General features: G+C 49.9%; 1 protein-coding gene across 1 annotated transcript; it reads left to right on the plus strand.

The window, feature by feature from the left end:
• Window positions 1–10,796: 10,796 nt before the first annotated feature.
• On the plus strand, window positions 10,797–12,929 carry LOC128725009 (carboxypeptidase N subunit 2-like). The gene is made up of 2 exons (XM_053818726.1): window positions 10,797–10,810; window positions 10,891–12,929. Exons 1-2 carry the CDS (start codon window positions 10,797–10,799, stop codon window positions 12,578–12,580), a joined length of 1,704 nt encoding a protein of 567 aa, XP_053674701.1. The 3' UTR covers window positions 12,581–12,929.
• Window positions 12,930–13,488: the final 559 nt, after the last annotated feature.

The raw sequence follows: 13,488 nt of genomic DNA on the forward strand, positions 1-13,488 counted from the left end.
GGAGAGAGAGAGAGAGAGAGAAGGACAGGAACCGGGTGGTATTGGTACTGGGAGGGGAGGGGGGAGGGGAAGGTCGGGAAGCAAAAAAGTTAAATTATCCTCGAGCTATTTTTCATGAACTTCAATATATTTATAAACTTCCCTTCCGCTCATCCATCACCCAAACCACCCACCCAGTGCCTCCTTCCTTCCTGGAGGCGTCACTTCCTGCCTTTCCTGTCTCTCCCTTGACTGGAGATTCGCCGATTCGGGATCCCCGTGAGCTATGGCGTCGGCGAGGACTAGTGTATGTGAACATGTTTCCATCGTTCTCGTACTCTCTCTCTCTCTCTCTCTCTCTCTTGCTTGCTTGCAGCATCTCACTCTTGTTTTCGACCCCAACCGGCACTAGCCCGCGGTTACTAGCCACCCTCGCCTGTTTCCTGTGCCCTTCGAGATGCACCATCGGTTTTGGGTTCGCTCGAAAACTCCCTCCAGGGCGGTTGGGTTTTCGCTCCAGTTTTAGCCCACATCGAAAGGGCATCCCGCCACACTAGGCGACGAAATAAGCGTGCCCGTTGAGGTGACGTTATTTCGCTCATTTTACTGTTTTCATTTTTGTGCGATTTTTGTTCAACCCTGAGCAAAGCCAACTAGGATGAAGGATCAATCAGCTCAATGTGTGGGAAACGCACTTATCTTAGAAAAGCCTACTACGAAAGTTGTACAACGAGGTTTCTACAGCCGAGGTGCTCAAAAGCTCTCGTTAAATTTGTATTTCAGTACTTGAGGGTAGCACTAAACAACAAGGATACACACGGGAGCCGAATCGAAACGGACACATCGCACCGGATGACATGGACCTGCGACGAACTGCCAACGGGTTGACTGTCGAGAAGGGCAGCACATGTTTAGCCCTTGCGCCAGTACGCGACGGACCGTACAGTGACGGACACAACATTCGCACACTGCCACCCGAGCCGTGAGCGCCAACGGGCCACAACGCAACCGGAGCTCGAACCGGAGTGACTGCCACGGCACCCGCGGGCATTTAGTACCGTGTCTGAGAGTCCAGGCAGTGTGTGTGTCGAGGGGCAACTCGAAAAACATGGCACCGTCGACGAGCTTGGAAGCGGAAGGACCAACGAGAGGGCTAACGCGCGAGTGGGGAAGAGAAAACCTTCTAACCATAAAATAATAATATATGAAATGAAAAGAGATGCAATTAAACTGGTCCCAATGCAGCCGGCGGGCCCGGCACTCGCCCGGGGGCCGATAAAATGTGAATATATACGCCATACATTATCAGGTTCTGGCATCGACGTGGATTTATATTTACGTATAATTTAACTCCGGGAGTGTGCCGGGCCCCGTCTTGCTTGCCCTCTCGTCCTCGCTGCCATGGCTGCCGTAGGGGTGGCTGTTGTCGGTGCGTTTGCTGCTGGTTGTTTGCATGCTGGCGAACCAGGACTGGGTGCTGCAGCCACCCGAAAGCGGACCGAGTGGAGCGAATAAAAAGCACGACAAAAACAAAAATAATAATAAAAAAAGCACACAGAAACACACCCCACCTGAGGCGACGAGACCGCGACCGGCCCGGGTGTTCGCTCGATTAAGATCAAAATCGAAAGGGACCCGCGCAGAATGACAGTGTCCGTCCGTGGAATGACAGTGATTTGGACGGGGGTTGAAAACGTCAAATAATAACGTAACCGGGGGGGTTTGCCGGTGATGCTGCTCCTTTTGGAAAAATGGGCATTGGAGGAGCGCAATTCGCGAGAGGTTTTTGAGCCACCGGGTATCGGTTGTTAATCAATAATACTTCAATCAATTGACAGATTCCGTACTGGGTTGCGAGTGCGTTCGAATTGGGGTCTCGGTGGGCTACGCAACCCCCTAAGGGCCACTGTAGTGTCGATCGTTTCGAGCATAGGACTCCGTGGACCGTTGACCGTTTATCGCGGGTGTATGGACGAGATTTCCGAGATCGGAATAACGCACCATTTTTGAGCCGCTTCCGGCCATGGTTGTAACATGGCGCGGATGGTTCGGTACCGATGCGTCTGGCTGGTTGGCGTGAGCTCGAAACGAATTATCCTTGCGAGCCTTGGGGGACGAAAGGAGTCGATAATGGACGCTCGATGGAGGCGTGGACGGCGCAGTGTGTGCATTGTTTGTTTGTTTGCGCGCGCGTCCTTTCTAGTACGGCTGAGGCTGGTCCAGGACCCATCATCAAGGACAGATAATCGATTTGATGCGTCCCGCGGGCCGTTTCACCGTGGTTCTCCCGCGGGGGTGGCATACAAAACCGCTGGAATATTCAGACGAATGGACGAGCCGATAAGAGTGGGAGAGCGTGAAAAAGGGCCTTAAAGGGCGATCGGTTGGCATGCCGTGGCACGATTTAATGCTAGTTGTAATTTTATGCCATAAACCACGCTCCTGTACGTGGGCGTGTGGCTCATCGTTTTGTGGAAGCATAAAGGACATCCTTCGGAAAAGTGGTTACATTTCCCGGTGATAAAGGAGAGAACAAAAAAAGAAGGATCCCTTTTTCCAACAACGAAACAAGAGGGCACGCACGGACGAAAAAAGAAACAAAAATTAAGGCAACGTGTTGCTTTGCGGAAGGACAAAAAGACGGTTCCACGCCACCAGTAAGAGACACCTGTTGCGTTAAAGCGACGGGAAATATTGATAACTTTTGAGTGGGCAAGCAAGAGAAAGAGAGAGAGAATACGCTCATGCAAGTGGTGCAAAAGAATAACGAAAGAGGTCCTCGAAACGACGATACGTTTCAGGAAGAATGATCTGATGGGAGTTGCTGTTTGGTTTTAGCATATTTTGGCGACTGGAGATAATGAGCTCGGGCTTTACATTCCATTTCGATGCAGGGATGCATCGAAGGAAAGCCTATGCATTTTGGACATTTTATTGGTTTGAGCTGCAAAAGCTAAAACGCTTGAAGAATCGAGAAACAGGACGTGGTTCTCTTTACTACCGAAGCTTTAACGATCTTAGACATAAAAATGATATACAGCTTACTTTTACGCTCGGTTTGCTTGCATTTTCTGACATCTCTGTGGGCTAAATCGACACACAATCGTCTTACTATCCTCGTTCTCCCAAATATAGCGACATTATGCATCGAGATGATGCATTTATGCTCGTGTGGTGGAATGTTTTTGAAGGGAAGAACATAAAAACGACCTTCGCCTTGGTACGCCTTTGCTCCACATCGGTGGAAAACCTGTCCAACGCAGTGCCCCACGATTGCCACGGCCCTTCGAAGATGAAAGCGATAACCGGACCGGATTAGGCGCCCGAGCAAATCAATTGCGCCCGGCAGAAACATAATGAGGTGGAAAATTATAAGAATTTCTTGATCTGGATCCACCTTTCTGAAGGGCTCAGCCGTCAGCCAGCGGATGTGCATACGGTTCAGCTAATATTGACGATTATGCATTATTATCGAGCGGGTGCAATCATACGCGCCAGGCGCCTATCATCGACGAAGCTGACGGCAAGCGGGGCAATCAGAGGCCGAAAGGCAATGGCGCAAGATCGGCCTGAGCTCGACTGCGTAATCAGCAAGCGTTTACGGCCCGTTGGCCTTCCGTGGACTCGCAATGATGCACTCGATCGAGAAGGCTTGATTACGACGTTGGCTCCACCGTTAACGTATCCCGTTTTGCCGGGGAGACACCAACCGGCCGTTACCAGATGCCGTTTCCGATTGGGCCAGATTTCCAAAGGCATCCGGACAGCGACGGCGACGGCAACGTCCTTATCCGATGAGAAGTTTTCCCCTCCAGAGGGCTAAAGAGCAATAAAAAGTGCACCAACTGCCTAACTTTCTACGTTCGAGGAAAGGCATGAGCGAAGAGAGAGAGATAGCGAGAGAGAGAGAGAGAGAGAGATGGAGAAGGATATGCAACCGTTCCCTGGAGATCGGTACCGTTCGCGGTGGCGAGGGCGTGATTTATTCGCGCTACCGTCGACAGGTTGCTGCATGGAACTCGGGTCTGTTTGTGTAACGCGATGTAAAACAGCGAACCAGGACGTCGAAAGGGCCAAATCGGGTGCTGAAAGCACACAAATTGCTTGAGAGTAAGCATATTGGAGTGCAAAAATTGCACCAGAACATAAATTGAGGCAACCAACGGCGAAGTTTCCCCATTAACGAGTCCTCAAGGATATGGTAAACAGGACTCGGTAGGCTTTCTGTCAATCTTCTTTTAAACTATGTCATCTACAGGACTTTAATAACCATTTTTTTAACATAAAGCTTAATATCAAGCATTGCAACTTAAATGAAATCGTGTAGCTTATACTTTTCAACAAAATAACCAAGCGTACGATCGTTTAGTGGGGAAAATTTTTAAACAACTCCACTTTCCTAGTGTTCCACCACGAAAAGTGGTTTTGTGCTTTGCAATACAATACGTGGCATATGTTTTTGGCTAGCCGCATCGTTGAGAGATCAAACCTTTTGAACGAACTAATTGAACGCATTGAACTGTTCGACACCAGCTGGCGCAATTCTTTACATAAACCTTTGATATCCTCTTTGCGGTTCCACCTACACCACCCACCAAAGCGCACTCTGATTTTGACGGCTTTAACGCGATTGGCAGCCGGCTGGCTGGTTCCCCAGTACACCGAAAACTTTTCACGCCCGGGATCAAAGTGGAACCGGCTAACCGAATGCACCGCCAGCTGCAGTTCAAATTGCAGTCCAGCACGCATGGGCTTGTGGAGGTGCCGATGTGCAGCGGTGTGTGAATTTTACGGTGCGTGCATTTCCGTCCGATTGGGCCACGGAACTTCGCTCGGTGCCCGGATGCTCGAGTGCTCAAAATATCAAAATTTTATTCGATTTATGGTTCCGATGCGTTCGCCTGGGTAGAAGTAATTATTTGCTAGCTCTCGTTTATGTTGTTATTCATCGCTGCACGCGATTATTGGCCCGAGTCCGGGGATCCTTGCGTCGATTTTCCAACCCACGGAAGGCGCTCCCATCGCGTGGTGGCCAAAAACGGGCCCGCAAAACGGTTGTTCCATCTCGCTCACTCGTCGCGGAAAGCGAGAAAAGCCCCCTCACACGTAAGCCTGTGGCAGAGCATGAGCTCCTGTACCGAGGCCGGTTTGTTTTATTGGCTTGGAAATTGGAATTGTGTGCTTTCGGGAGGCAAAATTTTGCAGCAATTCGGTAATTGAAAATCGGAAACGCGCCGGTATCGCTGCCCTGGGGCATCCTTTCCGGTCCCGTCGATCGTCCTGCACGGGGCGCATTTGATGTGGGCCCTTTCGTTCTGCGAAAGCTTCCCCTAGGTGCGGCTGGCTGGAGTTTGGTCGTTTTGCACGTAATATTACTGCTCCGCGGTGAGCTATATCCACACAGGCCATCGCTGGTACCACATTAAAGGTGGATGTGTGGCATTTGCTGAGCAAAAAAAAAAAAAAAGGAACCATGAATCTGCATCCGGTTCCGACGGGAAGAGAGAAAAAGCGGGTGACAGAAAAATTTGCCGGAAAAACGGCCCCCACACTACACAGCTAATTAAACTATCGCAGAAATCATGAATTATTGGGCTCGTTGGGGCTGCAGCGTCCTATCGTGCCATTCGCAAGGTGCATCCATTCGGGTGCATCCGCGTGATGAATGGAGCCCATAAATGGCGGCCGAGCTATCGCACTGCACAGCCACTCGAGCCACACGGAAGGTAATTAAAACTGTTTTCTGCTCTTCCGCGAACGGGAACTTCCCGCGACACATCCTGCGAGTCCTGCGAGACTGGCTAACGAGCACACACACACACGTAGACGACACGCTTGGCGCCAGGGAGCTCAAAATAAGCTCGTAAAAATGCGCCCGCGTCGATTGTTACAACTTTGTAATTAAGTCAGGAAGATGTCTTAATTACTTTTTAATTGCGATTATGCGCACTGTCTCTCGCTCTCTCTCTCTCTTTTGCTCTCGTTTGCGGGTCGTAAAAGAATTACGATATGTTCGAAGTGCAGTTGCGCGACACGGTTGCATCTCGTCGTTCGCGTGAGGCATCTCTTGTGCAGCGACATCTCGCGCTCGGTCCATAATTACGCTCGTTCCCGGCAAGCTTTGGCACACCTGCCTCAAACTCACACATACACGCACACACACTGGGGCAATGATTTGTATGTACCCACCGATCGCACGTACGATCGTAATCGCTTAGCATGAGTGAAGGAGTCCTACACCGAACGCATTATCGCACCGCCAGCATCGGATGGGCTGATTAACCCGCCCGGTTTTGGCCTCTCGATGCTCGGTTTATGTTTTCTCCCTTAGAGGCGTCCATTTCGTTCCGTTGGTGCAGTTAGCCACTCTCTTTTCTCTCGCTTCGCGCCCGCAGGGCGTCGTTTTCGCGTAAAGCGTGCCCCGGGAACGGAGACTGTGAGCGCACAACACGCCACGTGGTACGATGCAGTTTGGTGCATTTGGCGCGAGCATTAGGCGCAAAGTAAAGGTAAACACCGTGCCGTGATGGAGTAATAGCTGTGAGCTGGATGTGAGCAATGGGCACAACGGGTTTGAGACATTTTCAGCGCGTTTCGTTCACCATCACCAATGGATTAATTGTCGAGTTTTGAAATTCGGTACAACGGAAAACTCGTGCTTGGTAGAAACGCAACAAAGCGCAACGACCGCGAGTATAGAGATGGTGGAACTCTCCGGAATCCTGCCGGTCAGTCGTTGGCCAGTCGGTCGGTCGCAAAGGCACAACGAATCGGGACACAAAAATCGGTCCACACTGGTTCTTTGCGTCTTTGCCGGCCGTCCCGGTAGATCCCCGAAGGGCAGCCCATGCACGGCTCATTCCGAGGCAAATTCCGGCGTGGCCGACTCTCGGGTCCAGACTCGCACACAATTGCGCACCCTGCGGCCATTCGATCCCGAACATACTGCAGCATTTGACAAGCGACCACGAAATTCACTCTGGTTCCTCGCCGAGCCGAGGATGCCCTGGAGGTTCGAAACTGGGCCCCGGTTGTACGGGAAGCTCGACGAAAAGTGGTGGAGTTGAAGGAGCGAGAAGAAAAGTACGAGAAGAAGAAGAAAAAAGATCCCCCCGAAGTGGTGGAGCAGAAAAAAAACCCTATTCTCTCCACGCATCTCCCCAAACTGCTGCCCCGACTATCCTTGGGGGCACTCGCTACGAGAAGCCGGCGAGTCCTTTCTCCTGCGATTGTCCGCGTGGTCCTTGCAGCGGCATCTGGTTCAAGGCCCGCCGGGCCAGGAAGCGCAACCCCCGAAACCCACCAATGCCGGTTGCCAGCCTCCGTGCTTCGGTGTGATTGCTTCGAACCCGAAACGACATCCCGAGGAGGGACGCTTTTTTTTTTTTGCGCTCACTTTGTCTCTCTCGCTCTCTGGCTGGAGGCTAGTGCCGGTGCGCGTCGTGGCACCGAACGTCCCCGGAGTGAAAAGATGTCTCCGCTCATCCCGTTGGTGGACAAGGACAAGCGATGTGGAGAACGTGGCCTTCCTTTTGCCCTGCTTTCGGTGCTTCCTCGCCCGAGGTGGAGTCCTTTTCGCGGACGGAATTTCGGCTCCAGCGATGGGACGGGTGGACAGGACACGGTGAAGGAGACAAGAGTGGGCCCGGTTGGCCCGGAGGAGATTGCGAGGAAAAATGAGAACCGAAACCGAATGGCACCGCGGGCCACGCGAGTTGAGAATGTTTTATACCGAGCCCGAGTTCCGAAGGGCGCTCCGTAGGTAGGCTTGCGAAATTTTCCCCCGGGGTGTTTAGTGAACGGAAAAGAAGCACGAGGAAGCAAGCGTGCTGCCGCCGGCGGAAGGAAAGCGAACACACAAAATAATGAAAAATGAACAAAACAAAAAATAAATAAAGAACTGAGCTGAAGAACGAAAAAAAAAAAGCGAACGAAAACGCAGCACCAAACGCGTGGGGAGACCAACACAAGACAGCTCACCGTGGGGTTGGAGTTGGTGGAGGTGGAAAATCGTCACAAGTGCCGCGGGGGAAAATGACGAAAATCCGGTCTGCACACACACACACACACACAGACCTTACGGAGGAAACTGTCCTAGAGATCCTCGAGGGCTTCGAGGGCGGTTGGAAAAAGTCCCGAATCGGTGGAAGAAAAACGCCCCAAAAACCACTCCAAATAAGCTTAAATGCGGACAGGCGAATGAACGGTGGCCAACCATTAGGGGTCTAATAGCAGAGAGGGATTTAGCTGGGCCGTTTGAAATTGGGCGCAAATTAGCGATCGCTCGATCCCGAACACCTCTACGGTGCATCATTTGCCACTTAGCGCATTCACGCCTGCTTTCAGACGCGTTTCCGCGCGCTGAAGGGCGTGCTGAAGGGCGCCAGCTCTCGCACACTCGCCTAATGCGAATCGAAATTATCAATTCACGCCGTATCCGGACCGCAGCGAAACGATAACAATTGTATGCTGCACCGAGCTGCATTCGGCAGACGGAACAGCTGCACATGCATCCACTACCACACACGCGCGTCACGTACGCCGATAAGCGTGCGAAAGAGAACGCAACGCGAAAGAGAGCACAGCTGGAGCAAAAAAAAAATGGAACCCCATGAAACGTAAATGGGGAGAGCCTTCGCCCGCGTGTCTTAAAGTGCCGCCGGGCGCTCGATCCGGAATGAGGAACAAAAATCCGTGATAAAATATTTTCGCCCTCCTCGCATCAATACATCAGGCTGCGGGCTTCGCCTCTCGGGGCCTCTCCCCATCACTCCTTCCAAAACAGGAGAGAAGAAGAAGAAGAAGAAGAAAAAACGGCAAGGAATGCTCTCCATCTCCATCGCATCCTTTGCCACTCGAAAATAGGGGATGCTTGTCCCGAGCAGGGCCTGACCGAAACGAGCCTCGAGGGCTGTTTCGGGACCACTGATGGAGAGATCCCTTTCGGTGGATCGAGTCCATATTTTTTCGCAGCCACCGTCATCGTCCACCCTCACCTCCCTCGTTGCACCCCAGGAAGCGCGTTAGCCGGCGGGCAGCTGGTGGAACCGTTCGCTGCATTATGCGCTCATTCTTGTCGATCTTCACCGTGGCACCGGCGGCCGCCCGGGGCCGTCTTCGGGGAGAAACTTCGTGGAAACGCAGCCCAGAATAAACAGCCGCAGTGGCAAGATCGCACACGGGATGTGACCAGCGGGGAGAGAGTTGAAAAAGGAGCAAAATTGGACAACGAGCTTGCCGGAAGGATGGATGGACGGTCGAAGCGCGATTCAAATCGAGCCGTTGTCAACGGACCGAAGGGACACACGATCGAAGAAAACAACACGGTTCGTGCAGCGTTTGGTGGAATTTTCCAATGACCCACGCGATGCCCGTTACCGGGCGCGGAAAAACGACTCCGCAAGGCCAGCAAGGCCAAGATAACAAAACGCAACCGTCCGGTGCGTTTGGGTTTGGAAGGGTTTATTATTTCATCTTTAACGGCATCGGTGCAAAGTCGTGGTATGCATATTTGGGAGGCTTTCCCTGCAGAGATATCACTTTTGGCGTTCGGGTTAGCGAGTGCAAGCTAGGGATGAACAATTTCTTCAATCAAATTGGACCACACGAGGTGGTGTTGTTGGAAGTTTAAAAATCACATTTCACAAACAAATAACATTCCAGAACGCGGCACAATTGTTAGCGCTTGGTTTGGTCTCCTGCTCTACGCTCGGCACGTTCGGTCAAACGATCATGAAGAAAAATGATCTCACTGCATGAATGAAAACACAGAGAATGCCTTCGCTTGCAAATATTACTCAGCTCGTGTAACAGTGGGTCGAAACGTTAGTAGTTCTAGACCAGTTCAGAATATACGCTTGGGACGAGAGGACTACGAGCTCGACTCGTTGTTAGAAAACTGTGCCACTTAGGAAAAGTGAAATTAAATCAAATAAAGTGAACGTGAGAAGTGCACAGCACGGTTTTGCAAAAAAACAGTTGCAATAAACATTCATTCTCATTCTTCGACAGTTGATAAGGACTAACAAATCTGATTGTTATGGTGTGTGATAGCTGGGATTAAGTAATGGCTCTGTCAATAAAACAGAGTCAAACTACCCAGAAGTTGATTTTCGATTAATTTCAATACATAACATCGGACGCCTTGGAGCTCACAGCTGATAACAGCTTGTTGCTTGTTTGACGAACGTTTTGTCAATCACATCAAGCATAGGGGAAACGAGCAATACAGCGGCTGCCAGGCTGCCACGAATGGGAGATAAACGACCAGGATGTGAATTGTTCATCGGGATGCATGGTAGCTGTTTACTTTTGCTATAATATTCGTACGAATAAGCGTTTCGTGCGATTGGCGTGTTTTATCGTAGTGCAATGGTGCGCTTTTGAACCGCACATCGTGTCTTCACGGTCATCTGATATATCTGCATCAGCATCCACATCGTCCGTTCTGTTTCCCTCGTCATAAGCGCAAAAAGTGAGGTTAGGGTTTATTTCCTTCGGTTTTAGTTTCTGCACGGTAAGCATCTTACACTAGGCCGCGCGGGCACAATCTCCACCATCAAGCCACTGCGTCATAAGCTAGCGATCGGTAAGGCGATGCAGATCGGTGTTGTGTTGCAAGAGATTGCAGGAAGCAAGAAGCAGGAAAAACAGTGCTGGCGAAATTGATAAGCAAAGGCTGATATGGCGAGGGTGGTTTAGAGATGTGCGAACACTCCGTTCGAACTTCGCCAACTCGCGCCATCGTCGTCTTGCATCAGTAAACTTCTAGCCGCTAGACGGCAAACAACCCACTCGGCGCTAAATTCCGTAAAACGATGTGTTCGATGAGGTTTGTGTTCTCGTGCTGGTACGCAATTTGTTGTGCAGGATTTCCGTGGCTAAACGAGTGGTAATTTCGAATTTCAACAGGTTCCACGTGGTCTTTGCCAGTGTCATCATTATCCTGGTGGGCGCAACCGAAGCTATCGTGTACCAGTGTGAAAATTATGACGTGAACGGAGAGTACAACTCACGGTACTGCGCCTTGTACGGTGTGGTGGTGGTGCATGATGCCCAGGACGTTGATTTTACGTCCGATTATCCGCGTCCGTATCGGTTCGAGTTTCGCCTATCCAATCTGTCGGAGATACCACGCGCCCTGTTTACGGCTTTTCCCGAGATGCAATCGCTCGATCTCTCGGAGACGGGCATTGAGATCATCAACAAGTTTACGTTCGAAAACGCGAAACAACTACGGAAGCTTATGATCACGTACAACCGACTGACGTCGCTGACCAACTACATTTTCAAGGGCTGCGATCAGCTAGAGGAGCTCGATCTGTCCCACAACGAGCTGCAGGAGCTGAAAGAGAACACTTTTAGCGAAATTGAGACGGTGAACACGCTTCGCCTGAGCAGCAACCAGCTGACTTCGCTGCCAGAGAATGTGTTTTTTACCCTGCCCAATCTAGTTCTACTCACTCTGAGTGACAATCTGTTGACGACGTTGAGTGAGCACATGTTCTCCAAGAATCCTTTGACGATGCTCGACTTGGGAAAAAATCGGTTGTTGCACGTTCACCTGCATGAAATAAGGACCATGCTAGAGGTGACTCTCAGTGAGAACAGACTAACGAACGTTACGCTTCCACCCTACGCCAAAACGGTTAATATATCGCACAACAGCTTGTCGACGATTCACGTCTTACCGGGTGGTGACGCGGTCGAGTGGTTAAGTCTAGCACATAACATGCTCACTGATATCGGCAACATCTCGACGCTGCGTAATCTGCACACGCTAGACGTGTCCTTCAATGCGCTTCGTTCGCTTCCACTGACCACCTTTCTTCACCTGAGTCAACTCCAGATGCTCAATCTGGAAGCAACCAATCTGACCTCTATGGAGCACGGTCTCTTTTCAAGCCAGAAAAATCTAAAATGGCTGGATATTTCGTACAATCAGTTGCAGAAGTTGGACCTGACCGTCCTTACGCCGGCCTTATACCTTCAAACGCTGCACATCGATGGCAATAACCTAACCGATATCGAATATTCCACGTTCAAAGAGCTGTTTACCTCGCTGATATATCTCGGGTTGTTCGACAACAGCTGGAACTGCTCCTATCTCGTCGACCTAGTAAGCTTCTGTCGCCGATACTCGATTCAAATTTCGGCGACTAAGCAGTACGGCACTGTGTACCATGTGTCCAACATCCAGGGCATCTACTGTGCTGGTTCTCGTGCAGTTCACCTGCCTGGTGCAATACCCGTCGAGCATTCGATGGACAGGCAGGATATACCTCCTTCGAATGACCGCACGGCTGCGCAATTGGCCAAACAGCTTAATGAGCTACACCAAATAATCGACCGGCTCGAGAGGGAACTGAGCCAAAAGGATCCTTCGGTTTCGAATCTGCCACTCGGAACCTGCTCGGCGCTGGACGTATACAATTACCAAGTGTTCATGCTGCTGATATTATCGATGATCCTGATTCTCAATGTGAGCTTCTTGCTGTACGTATACCGCAATGCTAACGCCCGTCGATCCGTCGATCGTATGATCATCTTTAGGCGCAATCAAGGAGGCTCCATCCAAACGGAGCTCAATGGTGAACTATAGTCTCCTCATCGAATCCCATTTTTCTTTGCTCGTTGGTTTTGTGTATCTTTATTGTATGCTTTAAGTGTAGGTTAATGATCGTGCTTAAATATCGCAGGTTCAAAGAAACCATGGCTGTTCGCTTAGCGCATTCTGAGTACACGATGCAATCGTACTCCGTATCAATGATCAGGTCGCATAAGTCGAAATGATGAGAATGCTGAGTTTATCAAATAGTTGTTTAGTTTTTAAAACAGTGAATTGATTATTTGACCTCTTTCAGTTACACTACAAACACATAGCAACAATTGCGGTCAGTTAAAGAGCCTCCAAATTTGTATTGTAATAAAGATTGTTGATAGCTTCAACTTAAAAAGTGAAATGGGTCTAATACAATCTGAACTTTACCTAGGAAACGTTTCAATGAATTTTCCAAGAATAGTACAACTATTTTTCACATAAGCGACAAGTGGGTGCAGTTCTACCGTCCAAAGCGTCACCATAAAAGATCCGATAAGGATTATTGAGCATTGTATAAACCAACATTACTGCTTACCGGAGTGTTGCTGATTCACTGTTTTGATGAAACTGATAACAGATTTATGAAATTTACTTCAGTTCCATGTATCAGCAGTGTTATTCTAGTGATTGATAAACAACCGCTTGCTTGAGATCCCTTTTTAAAGCATGATAGACGTTCATATGATCGATCTCGGTTAAAGGACATGAAACGGATAGATAATGGAAATATTTGGTATCATGGAAATAAGAGCAAGTCGATCGATTGGTTAAAGGACATGAAACGGATAGATAAGGGAAATATTTGGTATCATGGAAATAAGAGCAAGTACATGCAAGTCCAGCTTTGATACAAGTGTACTTGCCAATCGAAACAAACGAGCAGATCGAGCGGGGCTTGATTTTAAAGA

Source organism: Anopheles nili, chromosome 3, assembly GCF_943737925.1.
Source record: "Anopheles nili chromosome 3, idAnoNiliSN_F5_01, whole genome shotgun sequence".
In the NCBI taxonomy this organism is placed as follows: Eukaryota; Metazoa; Arthropoda; class Insecta; order Diptera; family Culicidae; genus Anopheles; species Anopheles nili.